Source organism: Zootermopsis nevadensis, unplaced genomic scaffold, assembly GCF_977971745.1.
Source record: "Zootermopsis nevadensis isolate Lab colony 2312 unplaced genomic scaffold, Znev_1.0 Znev_ptg000005l, whole genome shotgun sequence".
Lineage (NCBI taxonomy): Eukaryota > Metazoa > Arthropoda > Insecta > Blattodea > Termopsidae > Zootermopsis > Zootermopsis nevadensis.
This window is the reverse complement of record NW_028259137.1, coordinates 2,559,616-2,574,040: the sequence shown is the minus strand read 5'-3', so window position 1 is coordinate 2,574,040 and position 14,425 is coordinate 2,559,616. Positions and strand designations below refer to the sequence as shown.

Sequence of the window (14,425 nt, the reverse complement as noted above, 5' to 3'; positions counted from 1 at the left end):
AAAGTCTGACTAAACCGGAATCTAGTGGCTAATTTATTCTAATTTCACACAGCAAGTTAACATTCACTACATTAAACTGTTTTATCCGATCTTCATTAGTCGTCTTTCATTTTATTAAAATTATGCCTCAGTAATTTTATGTTAATTTTGTAATATCTCACTCCGTACAAATAAATTATCATGACCCTTCACTGAATTACATTAGCTTTACTCCCACCTCACAAATTTCAATGTGTCTTTGTTTATACGATATAGTTGAGAAGTAAAAGATTATTAAGTCCTCCAGTGGCATGATATCCATACCAACAGTCATATAAATCACTAATTACCGTGTAGGCTATAATATTTATGCTTACGTGTAAATTAGTGGACCAGAGGATAGACGCAAATATAATCCAGAAGAACGAATTATTCCTCCATAACCTACAATTTAACCAATTCGACTCCAGTAAAGAGAAAATTATCGCATAGAAATAATAACGTGTATTCGATTTGAAACTTTTAATTTTTATTTACTTTCAATTATTTTCATAACAATCCTCCATTTTCTTTTAATAAATTTTGGGGGAGCGAATTTTAACGTCTAAATCGAGTTCAAATATCGATTCTTCGATTACAGCTCCTGGTCGAAAGAGTCACATGGTGTTCACTTATCATCATTCATTTTATGAGACAAGCTTTTCCTTGTGTACAAGCGAGAGAACACTAACATGGCTTGTTGCTTGTGATATGAAGTACATTTTCGTGTTGTTTATTACTCATGGAGTCCAATAATTGGAATGTAAGAAACAAAGAGCATTATGATATTTGTCACTATGACAGGTAGTAATTTTATAGCCATAAATGTTAGATATATCATTAATACGAACATTTTATATAGCCTGATTATTATACGAGGCGCGTCCACAAAGTAAGTTTCCCACTCGTCCCACAGCTAGCAAACCTTATATTGCGCGAAGCGACTGTGCGTACGTGATAGAGCAATGACGTAGCATGGCGCATGCACTAACGGCACTTCCCGCTTTCTCACAGTAGCATCGTTGCAGCTGTTGAAGATGGAGGTTCTTATTCCAGCTCCCGCCGACTGTGAAGTGCGGTCAGTGATAACGCTAGGCCGCACACGGCTCGACGGACAGCAAGTCTCCTGCAGGAGTTCAGCTGGGAGGTGTTTAATCATTCACCCTACAGCCCGGACCTCGCTCCCAGTGATTTCCATCTTTTCCTACACCTCAAGAAATTCCTGTCCGGTCAGCGTCAGCGTTTTGAGAATGACAGAGAGGCGGAGATGGTTGTCACACAGTGGTTCCAATCCCAGGCGGCAGACTTCTACGACACAGGTATTCAAAAGTTGGTCCCACGGTATGACAAATGTCTCAATTCCGGTGGCGAATATGTTGAAAAATAGCTGGACACTTGCTGTATCTGTTGCAATAAATATTTCCATGAAGTTATGTTTTGTTTCTGTAAACGGCCCCAGGGAAACTTACTTTGTGGACGAGCCTCGTATTTTGACCATGTTAAAAGCATAGCACACTATTTGTTCAAATTTCTCTTATCTAGACTGAAACAATGGCGTAGTTATTTTAATTGTCTCAAGGATAAGAATAAATATAAACAACATACTGACAATGAGTGAGTTCGTACAATGATATCGCACTAAGGAGAATCGATTTTGAATTTTAGCAGGAAACCAGCAACATATGGCTTTGATGCTCATTTGGTGTGGATGTATTTGAGTGGTGATAATAATGTACATTTTAATTATTTCTGATTATCTTGGGACTAATTCTGTGGGTTATAATCGTTGTCCAACTCTCGTCATCTGTTACGATATGTCTTAAGAGTTTTTCATCAATTTCTCAACATTCAAGCAAGACAGAAGCCATAGATAGTGAGGTGTTTATTTTTTCGTTCTTGTGTTGGTAATTTTTCTTTCGTGTGTTGGTAGTGTCGTAAGAAATTCCTGTTTATTCATCCATTGTATGTTATTTCGCACTAATTCACACATTTTTAAAGCTGATTTATCGTTTCTGTTGGTTAAAAGTCGTCTAAGACTCTTGCCACATTTAACAGGCGACCGGATCGTGTAACTGTCCATCTCATGCCTAATTTAAAAATGCGTGGAACTTAACATCCATTAATCCATTCGTCTACGTTGTGTAATGCATAAATACAGAGAAACTTTGACAATTTTATCTGGATTAGACTTTGCTGTTTCTTGGTTATCTCCCTGGCCATACTCATAGTCTGACAAAATTAGTTATTTCAAATTAAATTAAAAGAGGACGAGGTAGAGGTTTCCTCTAAAACTTCAGTGAATTTTGAGATTTCGAAATGATGTGGTACCCAGATAATACTAAGGCCACATTTCTTCAACCGAACACGACTTAACTCGATGTGTATAAAAAAACCTATCCATTGAGAATTTTTTTATGTGTTTCACAATCTTATTTCTGTTTTAAATATTGTTAATTTGAATTAAATGAAAAATATTTACTAAATTATTTTATTTTCGCCTTGTATTGTAATGAATTTTAATGACGTTTCCTTCTATCCTGCAACACTTTTGTAAAGATATCGATATTAAAAGAAAAAAGTATTTGTTTTTAAAGGGAAATATCCAAGCTGCTTTAAAATAATTTATTTATACAAAAACTTTCACATTTTATGGTCAAAATAATTAAATAATATGTCTAAAGAAATATTTTGTAATGTACAATACTGAAATGTAGGCAGCAACATGCAAGGAAAATGTCAAAATATTATAAATTTATTCAATAATGATTATTTTAACTATTTTTTTTGCGAAGTTTTTTTCACAGCGTAAATCATGGTACACCTGCATTCTTGATTATGTAACAATCAACTTCCTGGGAGCCCCAGGGGACGGAAGTGCATTAAATTTCTCTCGCTAGCTCACGTCCTGTGTCCCTCTGTTAACTTTGTATGGAATTTCCACCCACGAGGACGATAGTTCGGTCAGACTGAACTGCAACTTCAAATTGAATTTAACCATCCCTGTGTGGTCCACGTCCTGTAACTTAATTTTGATTAAGCCCCGTGCTTCCTAGTGAGTTTCTTTCAGTGACTGAGGTTGCTTGTGCCATCGGGGTGGAGTGAGTAGTCTTGGCAACTGGAAAATAACAACGGAGGTCGAATTCAAAGCTCATTGCCGTAAGAAATGTGAACCGGACCGGTACGAGCTGGTACATCTTTAAAAATTGTAGTGAAGTTAGAATATTTGAGAAAAATTTATGAAGGAACTGAAAATATGTTTCAAATACGAGGGAAACTTTGCCACAATCCACGTAAAAATCTTCTAGTCCTCATGTCTCATATCAAGAACTTGAAGATTAAAATGACGCTTACTTAATAAGTTACTATTTTTTGGAGTCTCGACTATTTGTGAAGACACAGTGCGTTATAATACGCAGAATTGTTCTTTTAGACTTTGTACATCGTCTAAATTATAAAAATTCAGAGTTCTGGAAGCTGCAATTTGCTTCTAGCTTCAGGTACAAAGAGGGGTATTGAGTCAGGTTATTATTTGTTTGTCAAAACAGATTCTGCTCCATAGAATTAGGTTAGGTTAGGTTAGGTTAGGTTAGGTTATGTTAGGTTATGTTAGGTTATGTTAGGCTAGGTTAGGTTATGTTAGGTTATGTTATGTTAGGTTATGTTAGGCTAGGTTAGGTTAGGTTATGTTAGGTTAGGTTAGGTTAGGTTAGGTTATGTTAGGTTATGTTAGGCTAGGTTAGGTTATGTTAGGTTATGTTATGTTAGGTTATGTTAGGCTAGGTTAGGTTAGGTTATGTTAGGTTAGGTTATGTTAGGTTAGGTTAGGTTAGGTTAGGTAGGTATAATTTATGTAATTTCTTACTCCTTAATAACAGCCTTTTGCGTACTAGATTTTGTTCAATATCATCATCTTACAGATTACGTCTTGTGACATGTTCCAATTCAGAATTAATTCTAAAATTATGAACCATTTTATACATTTGGTAGAACTCCTTGGATCAGTGACCAGCCCGCCACAAAAGACGGATACAAACATCCATGCCTTGAGCGGGATTTGAAACAGGACCCATTCCCCTCGGCCACTGAGATCTTTCGTAGAATATAATTTACTGAAAATTTGTTGTTTATTTTTTTAGTTTTACTTTTGTTCAATGCCTATAATGGTAGTTAGACGGTTGATTCGACATTCCGAGAGTAAATAATGAAATTATTTATTATTATTATTATTATTATTTATATACATGTTTCCCCTTTCTCTCTTCCATTAATTAAATTTGATCAACCGTGTGTTATAATTCTCTGATATTGTACCTTGTCACTCGTGTATTTTTTAATAATTTTTCTTGTTACATTTCTGTATTTATTATTCTGTTCTTCTCTTGCGATGTATCTATAATTGGTCTTCTGACTTTGAAGCAGTACACTGATAATAAATTAATTAATTTAATCATAATTGTTGCCAGTACATTTGCCATTTCATTCAACTCCTCATTTTCAAGATGGGACATTCGTCTGCACATAAATTTATCCACCGGACGTGCACAGCAGGTAACGTGCAACATTTGCGTCAGAATAAGTCATTTGATTTCTTAACATATCTGGATTATCATTTTGTTACCAGCGGTCATAAACAGAAGCGATCCACAGTGACTCCGGTAGGCGGCTCTGCCCTTTGGTAGTAGACATCACGCCTCACGATGTTCTTTTATTACGCCAAAGATTCGTCAGCTTAATTGCAGCCCACCGAGGCTATAAAACCATTTTTACAACGCACTTTACGACCTGCCTTTTGAATTATGACTCTTTGCCACCCAATGATAACCTAAAACCCAGAATATAATACATTTTTAAGGCTACCTGTTGCAACTATCTTTCTTACAAAAACAGGGGTGGATAAACCAAAAAAACATCGTCCATCTTCGACTTTCAAGCGATTATTATTATTATTTAGTGTTCTGTGTGACGACAGATCCATATGAACAGGATCCTTCCATCCTTTTCTCGGACTGGGACCTGTTCATATACGTTCTTGGCAGATGATCCAGAAGTGGTTTGCCATTGCCTTCTTCTGTGTGTGAATGGAGTAATTGTTGGGATGCCACGGAGAAACCGGGGAAGCCCCCGGAGGAAAACTCCGTGTTGCCTAGACCACGGCCTTGCCCAACACAAGTTATAAATTCGGGCACCGCCGGGAATCGAACCCGAGACCCCAGGATTACAAGGCCAGCGTTCTAACCGCTAATGTTGAAAAGTATCCGTTTCGACAAACGTTCCAGTTGCCATCTTCAGGACGGTTGTTGAGAGTTTTAGTAGGCAATAGGTGGAGATGTGGATTTGATTGGTGGAACGGAAGAGCGGGCTTCTACCCAATGGGAGACTAGTAAGTGACTGAGGAAAAGAGGAGTCCTTTAAAGTTTATTTAATAAAATATGGCAACTTGCCTGTCATGTTCGTGTATTCATTATTTATGGAGTTGTAAACATTTAGCTTACGTATTCTGATTTGTGCATGGAAGAAGGTTCAGATAGTGCTTAGTTCAAAGGATCTCGTCAAGATATTTAATGTTTCTCGTGTTCTCTAAATCAAACAGAAATTAACTACAGAGAGAAAAGTCTTTCTTGAGAAGCTTATAGTCTCTCAGTCAAATTTCCTTAATTGTATGAACTTAAACGTTCATGGCTGTGTTCACAAATCCTTCCATTTCAACTTATCCTAAGCCAGCATTATCCACACACCTTCTCACCCTAGTTCCTTAAAATCTATATTAATATTATCCTCCCACCTACGACTGGATGTCTTTCATTTAGCTTTAAATATGGCAGGTATTTATTTATCAAACCCTGTCCATTTTACGTGTCACATCTCCTAATTATCTCGTACTATTTGAAGAAATTATTAGATAAGTAAAAGTTTTTAAAATTTTGTGTACAAATGATTACGTTTGCATTAATAATGTCTTATGAATACTGTAAAGATTTTAACTGGATTCGATAATGACGCAAAATACAGGGTTCTATGAGAAAAAGGAGAAATATAATTAAATGAAAGGGTGGTATTTTGTGACCAGCTGGTTAAGTATCTTTTCAAAAAAATCTCTCCTTAGTCATCCAGACCCTCAGACCACGAAGATAAATTAAAAACAAACTCTATTCTTATTGACAGAAAGAATTTATTAAAACACTTTATATTCTAAGAATTATTCTTAACTAACATTTTATATTATAACGTTCGGAAAATATTCCCTGTATAAATCCATGTTACCAAATTTGTTTAATTTTCTACTTTAATTACATGAAGTGTAACTATATATAATTTAATGTGCTATCAACATGGCTCTGCACAAAATCATTCAATATGAAGGCCTTTCCACCTATAAGTAAAAATGGCTAATATTTCCATCGACTTATAAACTAACAAGCGCTATTATATGTTCTCTGGTTTAACGTTCTTTCGTAGTTAATGACAATGAAAGAGATGAAACATTTTAAAGAAACTAATATCACAAAGTTGCAGTTAGAACGCCATGCCCGATATAACTCGTTACGTGTTTCCGAACCACAACTGACAGTTACAATGGAATATATTTGAACACACCAAAGTACACAGTATTTTGCCGTATTATAGTTGTTATCGGCATTTGTAATTACATTAAATTCTTATGTCTTAGAAACTGTAAAGCTTCTTTATTCTTATAATTAATTTATGTAATACTGCATATTATTAAGTGCCTTTGACATGGTATTAAGAGTCTTGATATGGAATATTTGAGTGTCAAACTTATCTCAAATATCTTAGTTAATTCTTATGGCAATAAATATTTACAGACCGATGTTCGTATTTTTATTAGAGTCTGAGATTTCCACGAACGTAATCAAAATTATTTATTCTTGGACTGAAATAGATTTCACAACAGATACCCCTCACCCTATAATATAAATTTTGGGATATCATTTACCTTTTATATTTTGATGTAATTCAGATAAGTGCATCGAAGACAGAATTCATAAAAGTTATATATTACATCTGTGATTTTTGCAGGCCTATATAGAATCATATTTAATCATAAAAATTTAACCCTTAATATAATTATGTTAAATTAATTGGCTTATCTCTGACAGGAAGTTAATATTTGGCCTTTATTCTTATATACAGAAATAATAATTGTGATTTCAACACGTATTGTTCAATGAAGACTGACATTAACATTTTTGTGGTTAGTAATAAGTGAATTTCTGTTTAACTTTTCTCCATTTTTCATACTTACGTTCTGTATCCCATATGTACATATTTTCTTATTATTTGTAATTGGTAGCAAACATATATATCAATTAAACATTTCCCAGTTTAAACCAACGCCCAAATAATTTGAAACTGATGGTTATGTTCCTTCATATGTTAATTACAGTTATAAATAAACGCAAACAATGTTAATGAAGCTTTTGAGGTTATGTAGTATTATTGACAGGGCTTTAGTAGACCATAACTTTTGATTTTTAATCCATATACCAGCCATGACAGGTTTCGTGTAGTTTTAAATACCACTTCTAGGCAAACAATGGATAATACGTGTGGCAATGAAACTTATTTTTCATACCCTTTTCATAGTTTCCAAGGTTTGATAATCATCCTCTCAGCTCACATTTTATAAATACCATATGCAGCTGATAAAGCGTCATAAGTTAATCACTACCTATGTTAAGGGTAGAAAAAGGATTAGATTTAAAACGGATCTGATCTGTAACGGGCTTGAAGCCACACTCCTTCAGTTGGTGTCATGATAAATTTTCTCTGGTCTATTTTCAAAGAATCTGCAGTTTTATCGCAAACTTGGAATTCATATTTTGACAGCAGACACACGAGTCCCACTTTGGTTTGAATTACACCAAACCGTTTTCCTGAAACAGTAAACAAATATGTTTTATGTGAGATACTCGCCATTTTCTTCTGGAAGGTAACAATTTGTATTGTAGTCTTTGTGTTATGACTGTGTGATATTGTCGGTGGTTACCAAGCTAACGGACAAGTACTAATTACTAATTCTTAAGGTCCAGAGTTAAGGCACATATACTATTCATCAAAACATCAAAAATATTTCGTTTTTTTAATTACAATTATTTATCGAATTTAATACTTGTGTGGGCCTCGAAATCCACTTCCCAGGTTTTTAAACCCGGATCTTCCTCTAAAACCTTACAGGACTGCACTGTGTCACAACACAGAAGACGTAATCCAGATATATTTTAGTGATTTTCAAACCACACGTAAGCTTATTCTCTGGAAGTCTGTGATAGTGATTCACAAATTACGCTACAGTTACTTAAAACTTTGTCCGCTAAGTTGCACTTAATGTAACTTAATAATTTCTCACTCACATCTTCAGGGAACAGATGCTACTTGTTCCAAACCCCTGACATAGTCATCATTTAATATCATCATTCCATTTCATTCATCACTTTTCTTCCTTATGAATAATTCCGTGTTAATCACCAATAATTCAAATCCAGATCTTCTATTCAGTTAGAGTAAAATACCTTATTTCCTCGACTTTAAAATGTATTTTCTTCACATTTTAAAATATCTGAAATCGCGGTGCGTTTTATATATTATGGCGTCTAAGAATCGATAAGGCATTTTTTTTTTATAGAAAACCTATACCGCGTGTATCACTTCGTCTAAGTAAGTTAAATAATTGGGCTTGAATATGGTAATCAGTAAGACACGTTGATTATTAAATTAAATATTACTCAGATAGTATAAACTGATAAAAATAGTCCAGTCTATTGCAAGAAATATTCAAATTTGTGTAGAATAACCTTCACGAATTTCATTATATCTAACTAACTTCAAGCTGCAAATTCCTTTTACATCTTCCACACCGAAGTAATCAACTACTTGATAAAATCTTCCATAAGAAATTGTTAATTTCTATTTGGCAAGAAATGTCCTGATTTTATGACATTAAAATGTTCATAACAGTATTTACAAAATCAAGTTTCTGGAACTTATCCAGGTTAGAACTTCGGATTATTATTTTCCAAAATCAATTTTAACATCATTTCATCCATGTACATGTATAGTAAATGACATTTTTCATCTACAATTTCCAAACAAAATTTGTTTATACATTTCTTATTTAATTCTAACTCCATTTTACTTGATTTAATCACATTAAAATATTACATTGTCGTCAAATACAAGTTAAAAATACTTTATAGAATTAATTAAATAAATAATGACTTACCTATACAAACTCTGGGTCCATCCCCAAAAGGCAGGTACACGTAGTTTGGCCTACGAGATTTTGTTTCCTCATTGAATCTCTCAGGATCGAATTTTTCTGGATCGGGGAAGTACTCCGGGTCTTTGTGCAGCCCCAAGACAGGCACAACCATCTGGACTCCCTTCTCAATGACGAGGTCAGTCTCAGGAATGTTGTAGTCTTTGGTACAGTGGCGGTTCAGGAATGTTACTGGTGGATATTTGCGCAGTGTCTCTACAGTAAAGACGAAACACGTTTAGATTAGGATTTTGTACATTTGATAAAAATAATATCGCTTGTTAATTAAAATTGCCAATATTTTCTCCCTTCTCACTCACAAAAATAAAGATATTAGTGGATTTAAGATTGTTTAGGTGTGGGCTATGTTCTGTAATCATCAGGACATTCCAGATTGTACTTAGTAGTGTAAACACTTACATGTTGGAAAACATATCACCATATTTATTAACATAAATGTCTTGATAAAGTTTTAAACTGAGATTTCAGAAGCACTTGAATTAACTAATTTTGTTTCCCTTCAAATATCTGATCTATTCTAAACAAAAATACTGTATATAGAATTTATGTTTTACCATATCAAATGGAAAATACGTAATTTCAGGGAAGGAAATAAACCCATATTTTTATTTTCACCTTTCCGAAGGAATATCTAGCGTTATGTTTGTTTGTTGGCACTGTAAAGTCAATTTACGAATATACGAAAGTTAAAAATATTTAGAAAATTTCATTTTGCGTAATGTAATTATATGCGTCCCAGAAATGTTACTGAGTTCAACATACACATTTCTTGTAAATTATAAAATTAGAATATGGCTGTCTTCTGCGTTGTTACGCCGTGTAGTCTGGTAGACGTTTATCGACGTTTCAAAGGTCATTGTTTCTTCTATAATCAGCCTGATGATGTAGGCAGCAAGGAACGCTGAAAGGTCGATAAACTTCTACGAAACTACACGGTCCTACAAACCAGAAGATAGGTATCTTCGTACTCATCGCCGTGAGAACCTAACATCTCACAATATAAGTCTTGTTACAGAAAATATATAATTTATATAAAAAAAACTGCATCTACAAAATAAAATAATTCAGGGCACTTTCGAAATTAATACCCAAATACCTCAAATCCTACAAATATAAAATTAGTTAACAGTTGTACTTTACAATATGAAAACACAAATTTATTATTATGTCAAGATTGTGGAAGTTATTTTTATTTGAAGAGTTCTCTGCCTTCTGGGTTGTTGCGCTGTGTAGTATGGTCGATGTTTACCAACGTTTCAGAGGTCATACTGCCTCCATCATCAGGGCGATGAGTATGAAGATTTCTGTCTTCTGGGTTGTTGCGCTGTGTAGTCTGGTCGATGTTTACCAACGTTTCAGAGGTCATACTGCCTCCGTCATCAGGGCTATGAATGTGTCAATTTCTTTTTATTTGACTCTCGAAGCTGCATTATTAATATTATGGAAGATTAACTTTCGCTTAATGAATAACTGCGTCTCACCTGACACAACTTTGTCCAAATATTTCATCTCCTTTATGGCTTCATATGTGACTCTACCGTTATATTGCTGCAGCACCGTATTTATCTCAGTTGACAGACGCGTCTGGACGTCCATGTTCATTGCAAGTTCATACAAACAAAAGCTCATTGTCACAGAAGTTGTATCGAAACCTCCAACGAAGAAGACAATTACTTGCGCAGTTATTTCATCCATCGTGAAACCAGGTTCATCTGTGATGAAAACAAATTTCTGCATCAGAAGTTGCTCACTGATTTATAGGTACCAGGGCAGTGACGTTTTGAGCTCGGATGCAGCTAAAAAGATTTTGATTTTACTACAAACTAACATTCTCATAACCACGAGCCAACTTTCCCCACCTAACTTCATCCCTAAACACATGACAATTACTTATTCCTTTTTATTACTTTATTTTGCAAATTATTCACGCGTGCCTGACGACACAAAGGTGTTTGAAACACCACGAGACAAATGTTTTACAGTGACTTACAGATAAAGAGGCGTGTTTCTGCAAAAAAAGAGTGTTTTTTCTCATAGATGAAAGGTATGAAGAACTATTAAGGGACGTACATAACGCTAAAACCATGAAGAAGAGGGAACTATTGAATCTGAACATAACAAAAGTTTTGAGAATTAAAAAAAATTGTTGCAAATATAAAATAAAACTGTATAAATCGTATTATAGAAACTTCTATGTTATATACTTTGCCTAAAGAATCTGAGGCATTTTATAAAACTCCTAGGTATTCTACAGAATACCTAGGCAAAGTATAAAATAAACTGTTAGTTTCATACATTGCCTAAAATTTCTAGGCATTTCATAAAATGCCTGGGCATTCGGTAGAATGCCTGAATTTAACAATTTGCCTACTGACTTTAGGCATTATATACATTGCCTAAAATTTCTGGGCATTTCCGTAGAATGCCTGAATTTCATAATTTGCCTACTTACTTTAGGCATTATATACATTGCCTAAAATTTCTGGGCATTTCCGTGGAATGCCTGAATTTCATAATTTGCCTACTGACTTTAGGCATTATATACATTGCCTAAAATTTCTGGGCATTTCCGTAGAATGCCTGAATTTCATAATTTGCCTACTGACTTTAGGCATTATATACATTGTCTAAAATTTCTGGGCATTTCCGTAGAATGCCTGAATTTCATAATTTGGCTACTGACTTTAGGCATTATATACATTGCCTAAAATTTCTGGGCATTTCCGTAGAATGCCTAAATTTCATAATTTGCCTACTGACTTTAGGCATTATATACATTGCCTAAAATTTCTGGGCATTTCCGTAGAATGCCTGAATTTAATAATTTGCCTACTGACTTTAGGCATTATATACATTGCCGGATTTCATAATTTGCCAGTAACATATACATAAAGTAATAAAATTAATTAATCGGAATGTTGAATTGTCTAAACTTACCTTCCTTTCCCCGTTTTTGGTTCTTGAGGTCAATCAGGAGTTGTAAGAAATCATTCCGTTTGACAGCATTTTTCTCCCTGAATTCAATTGTTTCTCTGACGACCTTCCGGAAAAAAGCTGATACACTCCTCGAAGTCAGGGGCAGATTAAAGAAGATTGGGATAGATGGCACAAGAACGTACAGAATCCCTATGATAGATTCCATCAAAGACTGTTCTATCATCCGTTTCCCCCATCGTCTGAATTCTGCGTCCGGATGCTTCAGACAGTTGCATTGAATACCAAAAGCACAGGACGCGATCACATCTGTCGTGAATTTTGCGACAACTTCATTCATCTCGACGTTATCTTTAGAGTACGCATATTCGTCGAGAAACTCCGTCAACCCTTGTCCGCACTCTACCATTGTTTCGAACATGATCTTCATTTTACCGGAGCTGAACGTAGGAGACAAAACGGCTCGAAGATCCTTCCACTTCTTTCCGGTCAACATGAACAGATTACCAGTTAGGGGATCGATTTTCTCGTCGAAGACAAATCCATGGTCATGAAAATATTCGAAGTCTTTAATAAGAAAATTCCTGATCATTTCCGGATCCCTGACAATAAACTGTGGACGGTGCATCAGATAAACTCCTCCAAATTTCATTCCGTTCATCTGTCTGTAAATGTCAGCGTATACTTCTCCCATACTCTTCAGTCTTGTTAAAAGTACTCCAAGGTTCCCGAAAGGAAAAGTCGGTCTCAGATAAGGAAAATTCCTTTTTCTCCAATATAAAAATGCCACATTTAAATATAGATACAAAACACCAATTAAGATTAGGACGACGCTGAACGTTACCGCAAGCCATGAAATTATCCCCATGCCTGGACTCACTTCTATCCTCTGTTGACGCTACACCGAAGTTGAACAGACGACTTTGTGTAGTTGGCTCCTCTCGCTGTAATGAAATGTTACAAGCAGTCTGAGTAGTCTGGACAGGGAGTAAGTACACTTTTCCTCGAGGGCGCTAGTGTCTGTTTATATCATTTATCGGCTTCTAAAGGGGTAGAAGCCAATTTGAAGCTACATCCACAGACATAAGATAGCGTCAGCAATGATAATTTTAAAATCTATAGTTTTTTTTAGCATAATTTCCTTAAAATATTAAGGAAAATTTGGAATTTGAAGTCACACAACCTTGTGTGTCTTTATTTAATTAATTTTTAAATTCTTATAAATCTTAGAAACAGCCATTAGATGTCACCTTAGTTTTACACTGTTTACCATAATTACTTTCCTTAAAACATCGTCTGAGATTCTCTGACAAACATCTTTGAAAATATGCAACGTATGTTAAGGCATTTTTATGTATAATGTAACAAATAACAAGATGGCTGAACAACGAAATTTTGTATTCTTATTTCATTTCGACGATGATAACTAACCAATCATTAGAGACAAACGTATTAATTTTTTGTATAAATACAGCTTATATACATTACCTTAAATTACGTATGAAATGTTGTTTATGAACCAGAAACTTGAAACTTGGCTTCGGTGCGAATCTTTGAGGTTATATTTAACACATTCAACGTAGAATCTGAATTTTAGTATAAAGTCTTTTGTTAGAAGTAAATACTATTACCATATCAATAGAAATAAAAACAACAATAATAATAATATATTAATAATAATAAGTAACGTATTTATAATAATAAAAATAATTTATATTTATAATAATGAAAATAATAAAAGATTCTCTATGGTATTCGATTATGACACGTGCACATCTAGCCCATTTCGCTAAAACATTATATAAATTAAGTTTTATTGTTGGATTACAAACTTACATTACCTATAACAACACTAACAACACACAACTTGCATAAACAACTTGATAACCTTCTGTAGTGTGACTTATGGTTAGCAACTACTGTCTGTCAGTAGGTTACTGTGTCTCACAACAAATATATAGAAACTCGTGTGCTGATAAGAAATTCGTGATAAGTCTGTGACGACAGTGTTCGTTGATCCTAAATGATATTTACAATCATTATGCTACAAAGTCGGTACAATTCGAAATGCTTGAAATTTCATTGACTGCTTAGTTACTCACGAATTCTGTTTTATCATTTCGTACTTGGAACTATAAAACACAATTTTAAAAATGTTGGGTATTTCCAGGTCTC

At 34.4% G+C, this 14,425-nt stretch overlaps 1 protein-coding gene across 4 annotated transcripts; it reads right to left on the bottom strand.

Annotated features, from left to right (window-relative positions):
• Window positions 1-6,167: 6,167 nt before the first annotated feature.
• LOC110829604 (putative cytochrome P450 6a13) lies at window positions 6,168-14,199 on the bottom strand. 4 transcript variants are annotated; one of them, XM_022063486.2, is made up of 6 exons: window positions 14,092-14,196; window positions 13,739-13,836; window positions 12,254-13,194; window positions 10,798-11,028; window positions 9,260-9,511; window positions 6,168-7,913 (listed from the first exon to the last, which is right to left on the bottom strand). In XM_022063486.2, exons 3-6 carry the CDS (start codon window positions 13,116-13,118, stop codon window positions 7,738-7,740), a joined length of 1,524 nt encoding a protein of 507 aa, XP_021919178.2. In that variant the 5' UTR covers window positions 13,119-13,194; window positions 13,739-13,836; window positions 14,092-14,196; the 3' UTR covers window positions 6,168-7,737. The 4 variants fall into 4 exon arrangements, with proteins under 4 accessions (XP_021919178.2, XP_021919179.2, XP_021919180.2 ...); XM_022063487.2 differs by having other exon boundaries at window positions 14,087-14,189; XM_022063488.2 differs by lacking the exon at window positions 13,739-13,836 and having other exon boundaries at window positions 14,092-14,199.
• Window positions 14,200-14,425: the final 226 nt, after the last annotated feature.